This window comes from Leptonychotes weddellii, chromosome 4 (genome assembly GCF_054177405.1).
Source record: "Leptonychotes weddellii isolate Sample4059 chromosome 4, ASM5417740v2, whole genome shotgun sequence".
NCBI lineage: Eukaryota > Metazoa > Chordata > Mammalia > Carnivora > Phocidae > Leptonychotes > Leptonychotes weddellii.
Genome location: NC_138372.1, coordinates 52,921,386 through 52,940,642, shown reverse-complemented (window position 1 = coordinate 52,940,642; position 19,257 = coordinate 52,921,386). Strand labels below are relative to the sequence as shown.

The 19,257-nt window shown below is 33.5% G+C and overlaps 1 protein-coding gene across 2 annotated transcripts in view; it reads left to right on the top strand.

Moving 5' to 3' along the window:
- The window catches only part of LRRC40 (leucine rich repeat containing 40), a 47,172-nt gene that overhangs the window by 5,664 nt on the left and 22,251 nt on the right, over nt 1-19,257 (top strand). For both annotated transcript variants that reach the window (XM_081818623.1, XM_081818622.1), the window contains exons 2-6: nt 7,855-8,036; nt 9,109-9,182; nt 12,008-12,137; nt 15,057-15,180; nt 18,955-19,097. In XM_081818623.1, coding sequence (XP_081674749.1) covers nt 7,855-8,036; nt 9,109-9,182; nt 12,008-12,137; nt 15,057-15,180; nt 18,955-19,097 — 653 coding nt within the window. The remainder of the gene's footprint in view (nt 1-7,854; nt 8,037-9,108; nt 9,183-12,007; nt 12,138-15,056; nt 15,181-18,954; nt 19,098-19,257) is intronic.

The window sequence follows — 19,257 nt, the reverse complement described above, 5'->3', positions numbered from 1 at the left end:
CTCGAGTTGCTATCAGTGCCAAATGTGTTTAATAAATTAGTGCAGAACTTAAACTTATCCCTATATTAATATGTTCACTCATTTGCATTTTAGTATGTTTTCTTGAGTAGGAGAGGACAGAGGGTATTAGTTAAGTGAATGCCATCTGTCATAGTTATTGTCACAGGAAAAGTACAGATTGGGAAGAATGGAATTACAGTTTCAGTGAGGCTTATCTTCACTATAAAGCTGAATGTACCGTCAAATTAAAGTATAAATTCAAACTTGTTTTTCTCTTAAAGTGATTGGTAAAAATGTCTTCTTTTTTATATGTTAAACATTGTTTCTTTTTCTTTCTTTTTTTTTTTTTACAGTATCCTGTGGGACTTCAGGAGAGAACAGTTCTCTTCATGCATTCTAACATAACAATGACTCAGGTGTTCTAAAATACAAAGATACATTCCTCTGGGTCAATCTCAAGCTGAAACTGAGTTAATGCTTTCTATATAACTATTTAATTTTACTCTGGTGGTGTGTGTGTGTATAAGTGTATAAGTGTATTTGTTTCTTATTAAACTTTAAAGATAGTCTGAAAGTGACACTGCAGTATTGTGGATCGTCAGTATGGGATTCTTTCTTTAATGTAAAGGGGCCACTGTGGAGAAATTTGGATGTTTATCAATGAGCTTTCCCTGATCTTTTACATAGTGCTGGATTTACTGCTTTATTCCTGTAAAATCCTCATAATTCGGTAGAGGGTTTAGTGAATGGCAATTGTAGGATAAGCTGATATTAAAATATTGTTCTGCACCTAGCAGAAGACTTTTTGTATTACTACTGCTGCATCCTACCTAGCTTTTATGTTACTGTGGGGCCCTCTTATTTAATCAACAAGGAAACTGGTAACCAGAGATGTTGGATTACTGGCCAGTTTGATTAGTTGCGCAGTTTAAACCAACACTTAGTTCTCTGACTCTTTGGTCAGTGATACATCCATGATGTGATACGGTGTATTATAGTTTCATATATTTACAACCGTTTAGCAGATGGAATCTACATATACAAGGGTATAGACCTTAATAGGAATGATTACGATTTTCTACTTTAAGGAAATATCATATACTATGGGTGATCATTGTATCTATGCAACTGTTCAAAACCATCAAAATAGATTTTTAAATTTCATGGTTTGTTGCTTCTGTAGTTTACTGGCTACACATTCTTTTAGCCTTCCATGTAAACACCATTTTAAACATTTTTTTTTTATTTCTTCTCTGTTTCTTCCCTTACCCACTTCTAAGTATCTTCCCCAAATTAGACAGTTCTCTGCCATCAACTCATCTGTAGTCCCCATTTCTATAATTAGCTATTGTCAATGGAAGATAAAGTAATATGCACCAAAAAAACATGCAAAGGAATCTTTTCTCAGTCTTCGTTAATGGCCATTCTGTTCATTGTGGAAGCCTCTAGTTACATATGGCTATTTAAATGTTAATTAACCAAAATTAAATAAAATTAAAAATCATGTTCTTTAGCCACATTTTAAGTGTTGTATGCAGCTAGCGGCTACCATGTTGAATAGTGCAACATATAGGATATTTCCATCATTGCAGAAAGCTGTATCGAGTAGTACTGTTTGAAACAATTATCATCTTGTGAGAAATATATATATGTGTGTGTAGGTATATATATGTATGTGTATTTATGCATATATATGTATCTCAATTTGTTTATTCATTTGATATATATATACATATATGTGAATATATGCATACATAAGATTACCTTGATATATTACATCATCTTTATTTTTTTGAGTTAACCTTATTGGGGTATAATTTATAAACAATGTATGCATCCATTTTAAGTGTACCATTCAGCGAGTTTTGATATATATATATATACACACACACACATATATATACACATACATACAGTTGTGTAACCACTACCGCAGTAAAAAATACAGAGTATTTCCAACACTCAAAAAGTTCCCTTATGCCCCTTTTTTTTTTTTTTTTTTTTTTTAAAGAGTTTATTTATTTATTTGAGAGAGAGAGAATGAGAGACAGAGAGCACAAGAGGGAAGAGGGCAGAGGGAGAAGCAGACCCCCCGCTGAGCAGGGAGCCCGATGCGGGACTCGATCCCGGGACTCCAGGATCATGACCTGAGCCGAAGGCAGTCGCTCAACCAACTGAGCCACCCAGGCACCCCCCTTATGCCCCTTTTTTGTCAGTCAACCCCCACTGCTAATTCCACACAACTGGTGATCTGCTTTTTGTCAGTATAGATTAGCTGCTTCTAGAATTTCATTTAAACGGAATTATACATTTGCAATTTTTGTTTTGTTTTGGGCTTCTCTTGCTTAGTATGTTTTCTGAGGTTCATCCCTGTTGCTTATATCAGTAGTTTTTTTTATTGTTGAGTAATAGTCCGTTGTATGTATATACCTCAGTTTGTTTATCCATTCACCTGTGATCAACATTTGATTTGCTTCTAGTTTTTGGCTGTTATGAATAAAACTGCCATGAGCTTTCAAGTAAAGTCTTTGTGTAGACATATATTAGCATTCCTGTTGAGTTACATACCTGGGAGTAGAATTGCTTGACATATAGTAATAAGTGTATATTTAACTTTATAAGAATTTACTAAGCTTTTTGCTCCCAGTAAACATGGGAGATTCATTTGCTCCAGATCATTACCAACACTTTGTATTGTCAGTCTTTTTGACATTAGCATTCTTGTGCTTGTATGGTAGTACCTCCTTATGATTTTATTTATATTTCCTTAATGACTCATGATGTTGAGCATCTTTTTCAATGTTCATTGGCCATTTGTATATCTTCTGCCAAGTGTTCAGATTTTTTGTCTATTTTTAAATTGGGCTATTTGTATTTAAGTTGTAAGAACTTTTATATTTTGGGGACAGAAGTACTTCTCAGATATCTATCTCTATTGATATCTAATATATTTTCCTGGTCTGAGGATTAATAATTTCTTTAGAAAAACATAAGTTTTCAGTTTTGAGGAAGTCCAATTTATCAATTATTTTTCATTTGGGATTTGTACTTTTTCTGTACTAAGAAATTTTATCCATCCAGGGGCTGTGAAGATTTTCTCCTCTGCTTTCTTTTAGAAGTTTTATATAGTTTTGTCTTTCATATTTAAGTCTATGATCTATTTTAAGTTAATTTTAGGGTGTGTCATAAGGTAAAGGTGGAGGTTCATTTTTTTATCCACATGAATTTACAGTTCCAGTGCCATTTGTTGAAAAGACTATTTCTTATTAAATTGGCACTTCTGTTGAAAATAATTGATAATATATTATTGCATGGAATATTCCTGAACTCATTTTTTCTATTGATTTATATATCTTTATACTAATACACTGTCTTGACAAGTTTTATGGTAAGACTTTAAATCAAGTACCATTAAGTTCTACAACTTTTTTCTACTGTTTCAAAAATTATTTTATCTATTTTAGTTCTTTTGCATTTTGATAATACATTTTAGAATCAGCTTGTTAATTTCTGTGGAAACGCCGTCTGAGATTTTGATTAGGATTGTGCTGAATCTGTAAGTCACCTTGGGGAGAAGTGACAACTTAATTAGTTTGTAATGTGGTATATTTATCTGCTTATCTAGACCTCTGAATTTTCACAGCAATATTTTTTATTTTCATACCAAAGGTTTTGCATATATTTGTTAAGCTTAGCCCTATTTCATGGTTTTAGATGCTGTGTCTTATAAATCTTTAAGCATTTAAAAAGTATTTTCATTTATTGATTGCTAATACATAGAAGCACAGTTGATTTTTTGTATATTAACCTTGAATTCTGTGGAATCTCTAAACACATTCCATATAATTTTTTTATAGATTCCTTAGGATTTTCTGCATAGATGATCATGTTTTCTACTAATAGAGATGGTTTTACTTTTTCCTTTCCAATCTGAATGCCATTTATTTATTTTCCTTATCTTACTACATTGGTCAGGACCCAGAGTAAAATTCTGAAGTAGTGATAATGGGCGAAAGCACTTAGTCTTTACCATTATGTATGATGTTAGCTATATGCTTTTCATAGAAACCCCCTGTTAGGTCAAAGGAATTCCCTTCAGTACTTAGGTTTTTGAGAGCTTCTTCGTGTTTATTTTTGTCAGATGCTTTTTTTTTTTTTTGCATTTCTTGAGAATCATTGGTGCCTTTTTTTCTGTTAATATGATAGATCTCATTGATCTTCAAATGTTAAAAGTCTTTCATTCTTGATGTAATTCCCACTTGATTCTGATGTATTTTTTTATATGTAGGTAATAAATTTGTTAAGGAATTTTGAGCCTATAATCATTAGGGAGTTTGTAGTTTTTTTCTTTTTCTTTTTTCTTTTAATGTCTTTGTCTGGTTTTGGTATCAGGCTAATGCTGGCTTTATAAAATGAGTGAGGGATTGCTCTTTCCTCCGTTTTCTGAAAGAGTCTATGTAGAGTTAATATCATTTCTACTCCAGATGTCTGTTAGAATTCACCAGTGAAGCCATCTGGGCCTGGAGTTTTCTTTGTTTTAAATATGTTTTAAATATTTAAATGGGAATATTTAAAATAGCAAATTCAATTTCTTTAATAGATGCAAGGCTACTCAGGTTTTATATTGCTGTTGTGGTTTTTTTTCCCCCTTTCAAGGAATTTGTTTATTTTAATTAAGCTGTTGAATTTATAGATGTAAAGTTGTTTATAATATTCCCTTATCTTTTTAACATCTGTAGGATCTAAGGTGGTATTCCAATTTTCAAAGAACAGGTATTGGTTTCATTGTTTTTTATCTATTCTGTTTCATTGATTTCCCCTCTATTTCTTTGCTTTTGTTTACTTTGGGTACTTTTTCTAGTTTATGATTGTAGCTTAGATTATTATAAAATGAGATTATTTATGAAGCAAGACTGGACATGAGTTGATAATTGTTATAGGTGGATGATGGATACATGGAGTGTTACTTCATTATACTATTCTCTAAATTTATGTATATATTTGACATTTTATATAATACTTTAAATTTTACATAAAGCAAATGAGGGGCACTTGGGTGGCTCAGTTGGCTAAGTGTCAAAATCTTGATCTCAGCTCAGGTCTTGATCTCAGGGTTGTAAGTTCAAGCCCTATGTTGGCCTCCACACTGGGTGTGGAGCCAAATAAATAAATAAATAAACCTGACTACATAGTAATTTTTTTTCACATTTATATGCCTATTGACATTTATCTTTACCTGATTGTTTCATGCATTGGTAAGCTATTTTAGGATGGCTCTATAGAATTCCTCAATAATTAGGACTTTTTATAACTTTTAGTGGTTCTTTGTGTTTTGGGGTAGGGAGAGAAAAGTGACATGAATCTTGAAGCTGTAAGCTCTTCAAGAAATTGGGATACCTCACAAACTGTAATGGGGAAAAGAATGAGCAGTATGTCAGTGTTTATGGAAAAGCAAATTGATACATGGTCAGTAACAATATAGTATCAACAGTTATCCATTCCTTGATAGTTCCCACAAGGACAAATTTTGCTAACAAAAAAATCTGAAATAATGATAAAATTGTAACATTGATTTAGTATAGTTGATGGGTAACAGGTATTTTCATTATGTTGTGTGAATTTCTTGTGCTCCCTGCCTTCGTCCCCACCAAAATTTGTTATTACATTGCTTTTTAATTATAATCATCCTCATGTACCGATATATAGGTATCAGAGAAAAATAGATGCACAAATGCTCTATATATTTTCTTAGGAGTAGAGTTGTGCATATCACATAGTTTCTTCTGTACCTTTTTGTGTGTTTTGTATTGTTTCGTCTTGCCTTGTTTTTTTGTTCTGGAAATTTTTGTTGGTGACTGAACCTGGATGGCATGTTGGTAACTTTTAAAAAAAAAATTTCTCAAGAGTAACATTGATATTTAGTCAAATACATGAACATCGCCAGTTATATGGATTCTTTTGGTGTCAATAAATTCTCATGCTAATCTGTAGTTGATCTCTATTTCTTATTCCCACTCAACCATCCATAGCTATATACCAAAATAATAATAATAATAATGGTAGCAATGGTAATAGTAATAGTAGTAATAATGGTACATTTTATGGTGCTTTTGCTCTCGAAAAAGTTGGGGAGAGTGAATTCTTTTTATTTTGCTTTACTTTAAAAATAAACCTCTATCCACAAACAGAAACATGAATGGACTTATATTCTATAATATTCATATTATCTGGATTCATTGGTAGAAGTATAAAGAAGAGGCTACCTAACCAGAGAGAAGGGGTAGGAAAGGGATCTTTTCATTCATTCTAATATGAATATAGATACCCCATTTTTTGAAGGAGTGTAAGTCTCATGGATTTCAGGAGCTTTGCTTTGCTACTATAAAACCATTATATCAGATTAGTAATCCTGAATTATACTTCACTGTGCTGAATTTGAAACTTGGACCACAGCTTTCCATTTAGTCTCATTCTGACATCTTAGTCAATGACTGCAGGATATAACCAGTTGTTGCCTTGATTAATAACCGCTGAAAGTTCTAGATCATACTACTATGTAGTCCTTTTATGAAGGAATGAAGGACTTTTTTTTTTAAGATTTTATTTATTTGAGAGAGGGGGAGCACATGAGGGGTTGGGGGGGCAGGCAGAGGGAGAGGGGGAAGCAGGCTCCACACTGAGCAGGGAGCCTGATGTGGGGTTCGATCCCAGGACTTTGGGATCATGACCTGAGCCGAAGGCAGACGCTTAACCGACTGAGCCACCCAGGTGCCCTGGAATGAAGGACTCTAAAATAGTTTTGCTACAACGCTATAGCAAGTTAATACCCTCTGGAGTTTCAGATTTTATAGTGGTGAACCTGGACTCTTCCCTGTTCAATTTATATGGTCTTATTTGCTGTGTTTAAGAGGTTACTGTATTTGCTGCAGTAGAATTCACACAATATTGTGTGATGGAGTAAGAAATAAAATTGTATGTTAGGTAAAATAGCAGCTACCAGAATTAGTTATGCCTTCCAAATGTCCACTGAGAGTCAAGACAATATAGCTGTGCACATGTTTGAATCCCATTTCTGCTACCTACTAGCTAATAGCCCTAGGTAAATTATACATTCTGTGCCCCATTTTTCTTATCTATAAATGAGAATAGTAATAGCACCTACCTCAGAGTTATTATGAGGTTTAAATGAGTATGTTAGAAAATTGCCTGATATTTGTAAATGTTAGCTATTATTATTAGATATTATTATTACTAGTGCTTTCTCAGACAGCATATACTCCTGTTATAAAACTCAGGACATCACCTTGTAAATGTTGATTTTCATGCTTTTATTGTATTAGCATAATGATAAAGTCCCTTCTTTATTGTCTTATATATCTACTACAATGTGCTGTGCAGAGTATGTGTATAGTAAATATAGTTGAATGAAAATAAAAGTAAGGGGCACCTGGGTGGCTCAGATGGTTAAGCGTCTGCCTTCAGCTCAGGTCATGATCCCAGGGTCCTGGGATCAAGTCCCGCATCAGGCTCCTTGCTCAGTGGGGAGCCTGCTTCTCCCTCTCCCTCTACCTGCCCCTCCCCTGCTTGTGCTCTCTCTCTCTCTCTGTCTGACAAATAAAATCTTAAAAAAAAAGAAAATAAAAGTAAGATTTAATATATAAAATACATATCACATTCTGTTTTTGAACAAAATCAACTTTAGTTGTACTTTATTGCTCTTTGAATTTTTAAAAAGTTTTTAATGTTTCAGAAAATGCTTTTCAATAGATAAACTGAATGGCTATTATAAAAGTATGTCACTTAGTATCTCACTTCTTGTTTTCTTTCTTTTTGGTGTGGTGGTGATGGAAATAGTACCTCAGTGTGTCTGGAGAATAAATGTGGATATTCCTGAGGAAGCTAATCAGAATCTTTCATTCAGTGCTACTGAGCGATGGTGGGAGCAGACGGATTTGACCAAACTAATCATATCCAACAATAAACTTAAGTCACTTACAGATGACCTACGACTCCTGCCTGCACTCACTGTTCTTGATGTAAGTTGACTGGTATCAATATGGGTTGTTAAGGAGACTCTAAAGGTAAATTTAGGCTTTGATAAGCAGAAAACACATGTTTAATTGGTAGAACATAAGGAAGAATAAATTATTGATAGGCATAGCATGATGGTTAAGAGTGCACTTACAGAACATAAGGCTTCCAATTGTGACTGCGTCACTTGATAGCTGTGTGACCTCAGGAAAGTTACTTCATTGTACCTCAGTTTCCACATCTATAAACCAGGACTGACACTACTACCTATTTTTAAAAATTGTTCTTAGAATTTAATGCATTATTGCATGTAAACAGAATCCATATTTAACAAGTGGTTGCTGTTGCTCATCTTTTTCCTTTTATTGCTGTTATTTTTCTCTTCATCAACCTAGACATTAAAGCAGTACTTGGAATTACTTTTTTTTTTAAACTTCAGTACTGACTTAAATTATTGAACTTCTTGTGTGTTTATTCAAGGACTATTTTTTAGTCTCGTTGCCATGTCATATTGTAAAGCATGAGTAGTTTATTTCGCAATCTGTGGAGTTTTGATGTACTTTACTTAGGAACATCAGAAATCTTCCAATTCATGTCTGAAAGTGTTGAATCTGGTCAAATTTCTAGAGAAGCTTTTATTTTCCTCATTTGCAAAATGAATGGATTGAATCTAAGGTTCCATATATCTTGAAAATAATATGAGAACATAATAGAGGTCCTCCTCCTCTTTCTTGTTTTCATTTTTTGTATATGTTGACATAAATTATACCATCAAGTGCTATTAGTTTCTAACCCTCTCATCTCTCATTTGAGATTGAAATTTCACTGAATGAGGTAAGGTTATTTTTTTTTATCGTAATATTTAAAATTGATGACTTACCACTTCATGACTTTTGAACAGGAGCTTAGTCAACTTCAAACTCCTTTTCTGCTTCTATACATAGAACAAATTAACAATACTCCAAGTATACTATTAAATTAGAATAGCAGAATTATTGTTGAAGAATTCTGTACAATGGCAAACTCATATGGTTAATTAAAAGACTAAGATATTGACTGTTTTTTAATAACTTTTAGATACATGATAATCAGCTGACATCCCTTCCTTCTGCCATAAGAGAGTTAGAAAATCTTCAGAAACTTAATGTCAGGTAAAATTTAAGCTTATTTAATTTCAATATTGCTAATATAAGGGTGTAAATCTAATATTCTTTAAAAATTTTTTTTAATACTAGAAAATATTTTTGTATTAACTCAAAGTGGTAAAAGCAGAGTAAGAATTTCTATTTATTTATTTATTTTTATAGATTTTATTTATTTGAGGGAGAGAGTGAGAGAGACAGAGCGGGGTGGGTAGAGGGAAGAGTAGACTCCCCACTGAGCAGGGGGCCCAATGCGGCACTCGATCCCAGGACCCTGGGATCATGACCTGAGCCAAAGGCAGGTGCTTAACCGACTGAGCCACCCAGGCACCCCAGAGTAAGAATTTTAAATTTTCTCAGATGATTTTTGTTGAATTTTTTATTATTTTTGCAGAATTGCCTGCATGTTTTTCTGATTTTATAAATGTAAGGCCAGTTGATTTTTTTAAGTACTTTTTGTTTTATTTACTTATATATTTATTTTAATTTTTAAAAAGATTTTATTTATTTGAGAGAGAGAGCACAAGTGGGCAGGGGGGCAGAGAGGGAGGGACAAGCAGACTCCCTGTTGAGCAGGGAGCCCGAGGACCTGGGGCTCAATACCAGGACCCTGGGATAATGACCTGAGCTAAAGGCAGATCTTAACTAACTGAACCACCCATGTGTCCTCTTTTTGTTTTATTTTTATGTAGCAATTTTTACAGGTTATTTTAGTAACCTTTTTGTTGATATCTCAGGTTTTAAGTTACTTTGATATTCTAAAAAATATCTAGGTTAAGCAATAGGAAAAAATTTGAAATAATTCTTTCATTAATGATGAAAAATGTCATGGTTTTAGTATTAGTAGCTTTTAAACTTTTCTGAGGACTCCTGGAGTTCTACAGATATGCTTCTGGTACTTGTTGGTAGGTATGTAGGAAGCCAGGTGGCTAAGGCTCTGGCTAACTTTGTTTGCCCTTTAATACACATCTAGACTTCCAAGAAATAATAAGTACCTTATGCGTATTATATATACACAGATTAGGGGAAAGGGATTTGGGAAGATTTCATTTAGGAGATAAAATAAAAAGGTTTATTAAGTGTTCAAAACATAGTTTGAAAAACTGTGGTTCATAAAATTGGTATGGTTACAGATCTATCTAACATAGCATAATCAAGTCTCAGTATTCTGTGGGTAAATTAATTGAGGGAAAACGTTTCCTTAAGTTACAGTCCTCATCTGTTGAAAAAATTACCACAAATCAACAAAAATATCTATACATAAAAGGTGCTAGTTGTTGAAAGCTACATCAGAACCTCTTCCCCATACAAGTCCAAGGCAGGATGTGGCCTGCAAAGGCAAGAATGGGGAGGGTTGAGAGAATATGTGAGGGAGTATGGATTGGGTATGGCTTTGGCTTTAGCTTTAGCTTCCAACACTTCAGAGTATAAGCATTAGGATGGAGGAAATAGATGGGGAGAGGAATGGAGGAAATATGTAGCTAGAATTACATCTCTGCCCAACTACATCCCTGTGAAATCTACAAAGATTTCAATTAAGTGACCAACAATAATAACCAATTTTTGACAATTTTTTAGTGGTTTTTATTTATTTTAGAAGACATCTTTTGGTATTTTTGTTCCAACTAGTTTTATTTTTATATAATTTAAGGTTATTTTTACCCCATTATATTTCTCATTTTACCCTGTTATTTGTTAAGTAATTGTAGATGGCATGAAAATAGAATGGAATTCCTAAGTGAATAGTTGAGGTAAATCTGGGAATAAATTAAATCAGGTCATCTCTTAATTATAAGGGAATGTATCATCTTCAGTGACTTGGGACTTCTAAAAATAAACCAAGTACCTCTACAGAAGGACTGAGCTGAGTAAAACTAAGTACAAAGAAGAGTGGAGTTGCACATTACATTCAGCTGGACATACCAGGCCCTTAAACAGAAATAGCTATTTTTGTCTTGAGTGCTAGCTTAGAAACACATTCCCCATAGAAGCTATGACTCCATTGTAGTGTATATGTGCCCATATCTCTGTCAGAATTCTAAAATTCAGATACAGGGGCGCCTGGGTAGCTTAGTCGGTTAAGTGTCTGACTTTGGCTCGGGTGATGATCTTGGGGTCCTGGGATCGAGCCCTGCTTCGGGCTCCCTGCTCAGTGGTGAGCCTGCTTCTCCTTCTCCCTCCGCCTCTCCCCCAACTTGTGCTCACATGAGCACTACTCTCTCTTTCTCTCTCTCTCTCTCTCAAATAAATAAAATCTTTAAAATAAAATAAAAAAATTCAGATACAGTATGAAAAATTAAGAGTCCAGTGTATCCTCTCACATTGCGTATAAAATCAAGAGTAGGTTATAAGGAAGCAATCAAAAGTTCACAAATTATTTGGTTAAAAACCTTTATTTCTTGGGGCACCTGGGTGGCTCAGTCGTTAAGCGTCTGCCTTTGGCTCAGGTCATGATCCCAGGGTCCTGGGATCGAGCCCCGCATCAGGCTCCCTGCTCACCAGGAAGCCTGCTTCTCGCTCTCCCACTCCCCCTGCTTGTGCTCCCTCTCTTGCTGTGTCTCTCTCTGTCAAATAAATAAAAATCTTTTAAAAAAAATAAAAATAAAAACCTTTATTTCTTTGTTTTCTTTGAAACTCTCAATTTGATTACTTTAGATGACTATAATCTTAATGAGTTATATACTTTTAGGATGTGAAGTTTGATAAGTTTTTAGAATTAGTAACCATATTTCATTTTTAAAAATGAGCCCATGTAGTTGGTTAGCAAAAATACCTTTACAAATTTTTATTATGTTGTTACTGAATTACTCAGCATTTATTTTATCAATCAATAGCCATAACAAACTGCAAATACTTCCTGAAGAAATTACAAATTTAAGAAACCTGAAAGGTCTATATCTCCAGCATAATGAACTAACTTGCATTCCAGAGGGATTTGAACAACTTTTCAATTTAGAAGATTTGGTAAGTTGTGATTTTCCAATTTTTATATAATTTGGGGCTGATGTGATTTTTCATCAGGCTGAGAAATTGGATGTATGATTGAAATCATGAAAAACATGGACAGATGATTATAGGACTAGATTATCAGAAACTGCATTTCAATTAGATTGCTAAATTAGTAATTGTAAATTTATTTTTCCTATTTTTTCTTATAAAATCACCTTAGGTTTTAATTTAAGAGTAGAGTGTGGAAGGGGGTGATAAGGATGACTCTTATTCAGAGGATTTTATGGCTTTGCAAAATAGGGGAAAGGTGTCTTTAGCATATATGAATTTCCATTTGTATACCCATTCCTTCTTTATTGTCCCTATAACCCTCCTCCTGTCCTTTGAGTGTTCAGACGGTCCCTTTAAGGCCTGCCTTTTCTTCCCTATTTTTCAAAATGTCCACCTTACCTCGCAAAATTTTCATTCCATCTATGTCACATCCTAGAGATAACCATAAAGCAATACAGATATTATTTTAAGAATAATGAAAATAATAGGCACTTTGCTTTGTGCTTTACATATAGCAAGGTACATAGTTTTATCCCCTAATACAGATATGGAACTACAGTTTATTAAAAAAAAAAAAAGTACCTTATCTGAAGCCATGTAATGAATAAGTAATGAATTCAGGATTTTAACATGTCAATTTGACTCCAAAGTGTATCCCTTTTTTTCTCCCATTATACCCCTGAAGGAGTAAGATTCCACTAAAATATTCGATCTGAAAGACTAGCTAGGTTAGATTACTTGTTCTAATATATAATCTTTACTCCACATAGTTATTTCCTCTTACATTCTTGCTGTTTTCCCTATTACATGTTTTCAAAAACTTATGTCAATTTAGTCTTAAAGTTTATTTCTCATTAAAGGGGAAGTTAATTCTTTTACCTCTACTTTTTTCCTGTAAATACATCTTCCTTGATATTCCCCTCATCTGCTCTAGTGTTTGAAATCAACATTTATAACCGTCTGCAGCCATTCTTCAGTATCTGTCTTTCAATTTGATCAGATTGGAAATAAGGTTTGGAAAGTTAAAGGCATAGGTAGATAAAATGAATGGCTAAGGAAGGGGCCATCAGATTTTCTTATAAAGTCTAATGGTAAAAGATAGCAATTGGTAAATAAAAAAAGAAGAGTATTTAGATTAGAAAGGAAACCTAATAAACTGTAGCAGTTCCCAGTTGTTTCCTTTTTATGGGTTCCCGGATAGTCATTTGCATAATGAAAGGATATTTCAGTTGAGAATTGTATTATTAAGGACTCAGTATCAAATCATAAATGTGAGCAACAGTATATCACAACATTAGAAATATAAGCGTGTTTAATAATTTAAGCTAGTAATATTTCTTAAAGTTATATAAAAGCTGCTTAGCAATGGTACTAAATGAATATTTATTGAAGAAATGACAGCATAAATACTGATTAATTTATGTATAATGTACTTATATTTTATATCTAATTATTAACTGCAATAATTAAATGTTTAACTTTATTAGTAATTTTGTTGATTTGGGTTTTTTAAACTATCTTAAGAATTTGTGAATTAGTATCTTTTCTGTATCAAAAACTTTTTTTAAGTTTTTTATTTTGAAATAAATTTAGATTTACAAAATGTAAAGAGAGTACAGAGAGTTGCCATATACTCTTCGCCTAGCTTTCCTTAATTTGATATTTTACATACCCATGGGACATTTGAAAAACTAAGAAATTAACATTGGTACAGTATTACTAACTGCACTACAGATTTTATTAAGATTTTCCCAGTTTTTTCACTAATGTCCTTTTTTTTTGTTCCAGGATCCAATCCAGAATACTACATTGCATTTAGTGTCAGTAACTTTTGATATTACAAAGTATTTATTTCATAGTAATCTGTTCATTCTTAGTGTTTAGAGTATTGGAGTTGTAGATTGTTGTTTCCTGTTGTTGATTGTGATACATTATTTTGTGTTATTTATAGTTATATCTGTGTTTTATAAAAAAAATAGCTGGTCTAGTGTTTTTACCTTTTACTATCTTCTTAATTGATTTAGAGTTACAGAATGTAATTGTTTAATGTTAGACTAAATGCGTCTTCAGAGAACAAGTTCCCTTAAGTAACTTTTTTTTATTCATTGTTGCAACTGGCCCTACCTAACAGTTTGCTGATAGCTAGTGGAGTACTTATACCTAATTCAGATGTCATAAGAGTTATCTGATTGTCTTTTAAATGGAGTTTCAAAAAACAGTTCTTTCTTAACTGTTTATGTTTTAAAGAAAAAACAGAAACAATGACTTAAAAAAACAGATATAGACATTAATTAGGCAAGCTTGAATGAAGGAAAAGCAGAGAGTAGAGTAAACTTCTGGACTTAGTCACAGCAGACTTGCTGAGGTCTGCAGAAGAACCGAGAGGGAATATTTTTTCCTTAAAAATTAAAATGTCCATTTTCTCAGCTTTATTTTTTGTCTCTCAAGATTTTTTTTCTCTTGCAAAGACATTTTTCTTTTCATATTACAGTTTACCTATACAGTTTGCCTAATTATCTTAGGTACTTACTAAATATTAGATGGACAAATGGATTTTTTAATTAAAAACATGATGCATGATATAGCATGACTTAGTAATAACAGAAACCTTCATGTAAAGTATTTCTGAAGTCAGAATTCATTCTGATTCCTTTCTGCTCCATTACTCGGCACATAGTGGTCTAATAGAATACTGAGGTAATGAATGACAAACAACTGGTGAAATTGTCAGTGAATGAGGGTTACAAAACATACCACCTTTGAAATAGTCTTTCTTTATGTTGCATTCTCCTCAAAATTCTGGAAACCCTTTGAGGGATCAATTACTTATTTATTTATCGATTGATTAATTGATTGATTGATTGATTCATTCTCTTTCTAAAGGATATTTCCAACAATCGTCTTACAACTGTTCCTGCTAGTTTTTCTTCTCTCTCCAGTCTGGTACGACTCAATCTTTCCAGTAATCAGCTGAAGAGTTTGCCAGCAGGAATAAGTGGAATGAAAAGTAAATCTTCTCTATTTTAAAACATATATAAATGTGAAGTTGGTGCAACTTATATTTAGAAAAATAAATTTTAATATTGTTAGTTACAGGGAAGTAAAATAATAGCTTTTATGCAGGTCAAGCAAATAATAGCAAGTAGTCAGATTTTCTCCAGACCATTATTGTCTAGCTTCACTTCCTAAACAGTTCCCACCAAAAGCATATTTTGGCATATTAAAAAGAGGAAAATAAAATATGATTATGAGTTATGGTAAAATTATATACCTGAGATATTGATTAGGGTTTTGAGCTATGTTATCTCTTCATTTATTCAACATTCACGAAGAGGTTATTCCCCTTTAATAGGTGATTCTACTTGTGGTTATGTTACAGCTGTAGCCTCCTCGTGGTCCGTAAGTAATGATGCCAGGAGATAGTCTAGTTTTGCCCAAATGGTCAATCATTTTTAAAGATTTTTTCTTTTTTTTTTTTTTTTTAATTTATTTATTTGAGAGAGAGAATGAGATAGAGAGCATGAGAGGAGGGAGGTTCAGAGAGAGAAGCAGACTCCCTGCCGAGCAGGGAGCCCGATGCGGGACTCGATCCTGGGACTCCAGGATCATGACCTGAGCCAAAGGCAGTCGCTTAACCAACTGAGCCACCCAGGCACCCTGGTCAATCATTTAAAAAAAAAAAAAAAAAAGGTTAAAATAGTGATTCTGTTGGAGTTTACCATATCACCATCATATTTAACATATTCTAGAACTAGTATTAAGGGATAAAGAAATTAAAGGCACATTTCAGTACCTTTTAAATAATTATACTTAATTATCTTAGAATTCTTGATTTAGAGGGCAAAATCATTATAGTGAATTTTTTTGTTTAAAAGCAAACTATTATTATTTCTTGGTTGATGAACATACTGTGTGTCAGCTGTACACTATTTACCTTATCTAGTCTTTTCTGCTAATCAGATATAAGCCCTCTTCATTTTTTTAAACCTCCATCTTGTGGAGGTTATAGGAGTGATTTTGTAAAGTTGATTACAAATCATTTTGAGATAAATTTGTAAAATTGTGCTGTTTTACTTATATTAGTAGTCATTTGTCATTTGTAATAGGATACATAAGTTAAATCTTCCATAAATCCAGTCAATATTTTAGGGGAACCTTTACCTGGGACACCGGTAATTAAGACTTTGCTTGGGGCTCCTGGGTGGCTCAGTCGTTAAGCGTCTGCCTTCGGCTCAGGTCATGATCCCAGGGTCCTGGGATCAAGCCCCGCATCGGGCTCCCTGCTCGGCGGGAAGCCTGCGTCTCCCTCTCCCACTCCCCCTGCTTGTGTTCCCTCTCTCACTGTGTCTCTCTCTCTCTGTCAAATAAATAAATAAAATCTTTAAAAAAAAAAAAAAGACTTTGCTTATCTTTGCCATTTTTCAATAAAGGTATTAAAAAGTAGAGCTAAACATAAAATACATTATCTTAATATATAAGAAGCTTTGATTTTTTTTCATCAGTTGGGTGAACATATCTTGAGAGATGGGAAAAGAGGGAAATCAGTAGAAAAATACTTTGAATTTATAGCAGTTTTTCCAGTATACTATATAATTAATGATCAGATGCTTTCTTCCTTTAGCCATGACAGTGATACTTTTAAACTATCACCAGTAGGACATTTAGTTGTTATTTCACTATTAATGACTGGACTCCAAGAACAACATCTAACATTTGTATGGTTCTTTATAACTCAAATGCTTTTACATATATTGTTTTGCCATCACAAAGTTGTGATGTTAGGAGGATGTAAGTTAGGGGGATGAATATTTTTTACATTTTAAAGATTCATAAACCTCGCTTAGAAATTATGTTATATATTGTAGAGCCAAGGCATGAATCACAACAGTTCTTTTTTTTTTTTCTTTATTTATTTATTTATTTATTTGAGAGAGAGAGAATGAGAGACAGAGAACACGAGAGGGAAGAGGGTCAGAGGGAGAAGCAGACTCCCTGCTGAGCAGGGAGCCCGATGTGGGACTCGATCCCCAGACTCGAGGATCATGACCTGAGCTGAAGGCAGTCGCTTAACCAACTGAGCCACCCAGGCGCCCCTGAATCACAACAGTTCTATAAGGCTTGAATCCTCTTACTCCATCCCCATTGCTCTTTCCACTATGCACTGCTTATATTCTCAGTGCTCTTAAATGCAAACAGTTGTGAAAACTATAGTGTCTAACTTTTAAAACAAACTTTTCTTTATAGAATTTACTGGATTTGAGGTGAATCACATTGTGGACATTTTTAATTTTATTATTATTTTTAAAGATTATATTTATTTATTTATTTATTTGAGAGAGAGCACAAACAGGGGGAAAGGCAGAGGCAGAGGGAGAAACAGACTCCCTGCTGATCCGGGAGCCCGATGCGGGGCTCGATCCCAGGACCCTGGGATCATGACCCAAGCTGAAAGCAGACACTTAACAGACTGAGCCACCCAGGCTCCCAATTATGACATTTTTAAAAATGCTCTAGTCAAATAATACATAAATTATTATAGTATTTGTTGAAAGTAGTACTATTACATTTGTTTTGAAAGCAGTTAGCATCTTTAAATACTAAAAGAAGCAGTCTAAGGCAATATCAACTCAGTCTTGCATTATGTTAAAATTGATAGGCTCAAAAGTACAGCAAAAAAGTTGTAAAGTGTATATCACCTATTCGAACTAGAGGGTTGAGAGTGAATTGTGGAAAATATGTGGTGGCCATCGTAAGTAGAAGAATCTGTGATATGTATTAGGGAGAAAGCTGCTTATTGAATTCTTAAGGGAAAGAAGACCTTTACTTTTTTCCATTTTTGTTTTCTTATATGCCTTTTTAAGAAAGATAGATCCAGGAGGTAAGAGAGATGCTGCAAGTAAGAACATCTTTCTTGAGCTATAGTATGCATTCTTGTCCATAGTGTTAGCTAAGATGTTAGAGAAAGCATGTAATTTAAACAAAATTAAGAAAAAAAAAGAAAGAAGACGGAGGGAGAAAGAGACAGTATGGATAGATGGAAGAATAGGAGGACAAACATAGAAATCCAAGGCTTTTTGACAGAAAGTCAACTTGCCAAATTTAAATACATGTGTCTAAGCTACTACTAGCCAGTTATTTGACATCCATTCATACATACAAGCTAGTGTGCATGCATGTATGTCTTTAACTACCTTAAACTTTTTCTTTTGAAAGATGTATAATTACTGGGGCACCTGGGTGGCTCAGTTGGTTGAGCGGCTGACTCTTGATTTTGGCTTAGGTCATGATGTCAGGGTTGTGAGATCAAGCGCTGTGTCAGGCTCCGTGCTCACTGCGGAATCTGCTTGAGATTCTCTTTCTCCCTCTCTCTCTGCCCCTCCCCCTGCTCTCTCTCTCTAAATAAATAAAATCTTAAAAAAAATAAAGATGTATAATTACTGAGGGAAATAATATCTCATAGTCTGTAGTTTGTATATTTTAGAATACCTTAACAGAGTATTGGAGTATTTTGTTTTTTATCGTTACAAAGATGACTTGGACCATTATTAAACATCATTTTTAATGTCATATCTCTTTAATTATAATTAAGTATAAAAGCAATCTCAGTTTATGTTTATGTCATTCAGTGGTATTCTAGTATTCTTTATTATTATAGCAGTATATAGTGGCGTGGGTTTGTAATTCATGGTGATGTACACTTTTTTGAATGTGCATACAATTATAGACCAATATTTTTCTCTTTATTAAAGTATTTTTGTTTTTCACTTACTATGTATTATAGGATTAAAGCATTTGGATTGTAATTCAAATCTCTTAGAAGCTGTACCCCCTGAATTGGCTAACATGGAGTCACTAGAATTGCTTTATTTGCGGAGGAATAAATTACGTTTTCTACCAGAATTTCCTTCTTGTAGATTATTAAAGGTAATATTTAGATGATTATTAAACTATATATTTTCCAAAAGTTAATTATGAAAATGAAATTTTTAATCTTGTTTTACGTTGGGAATATGTATTAGTTATAAGTGCTATGTTTTTCCTATATTTTTCAGAATTTTAGTCTATGTTAATGGTATTGTTAGCA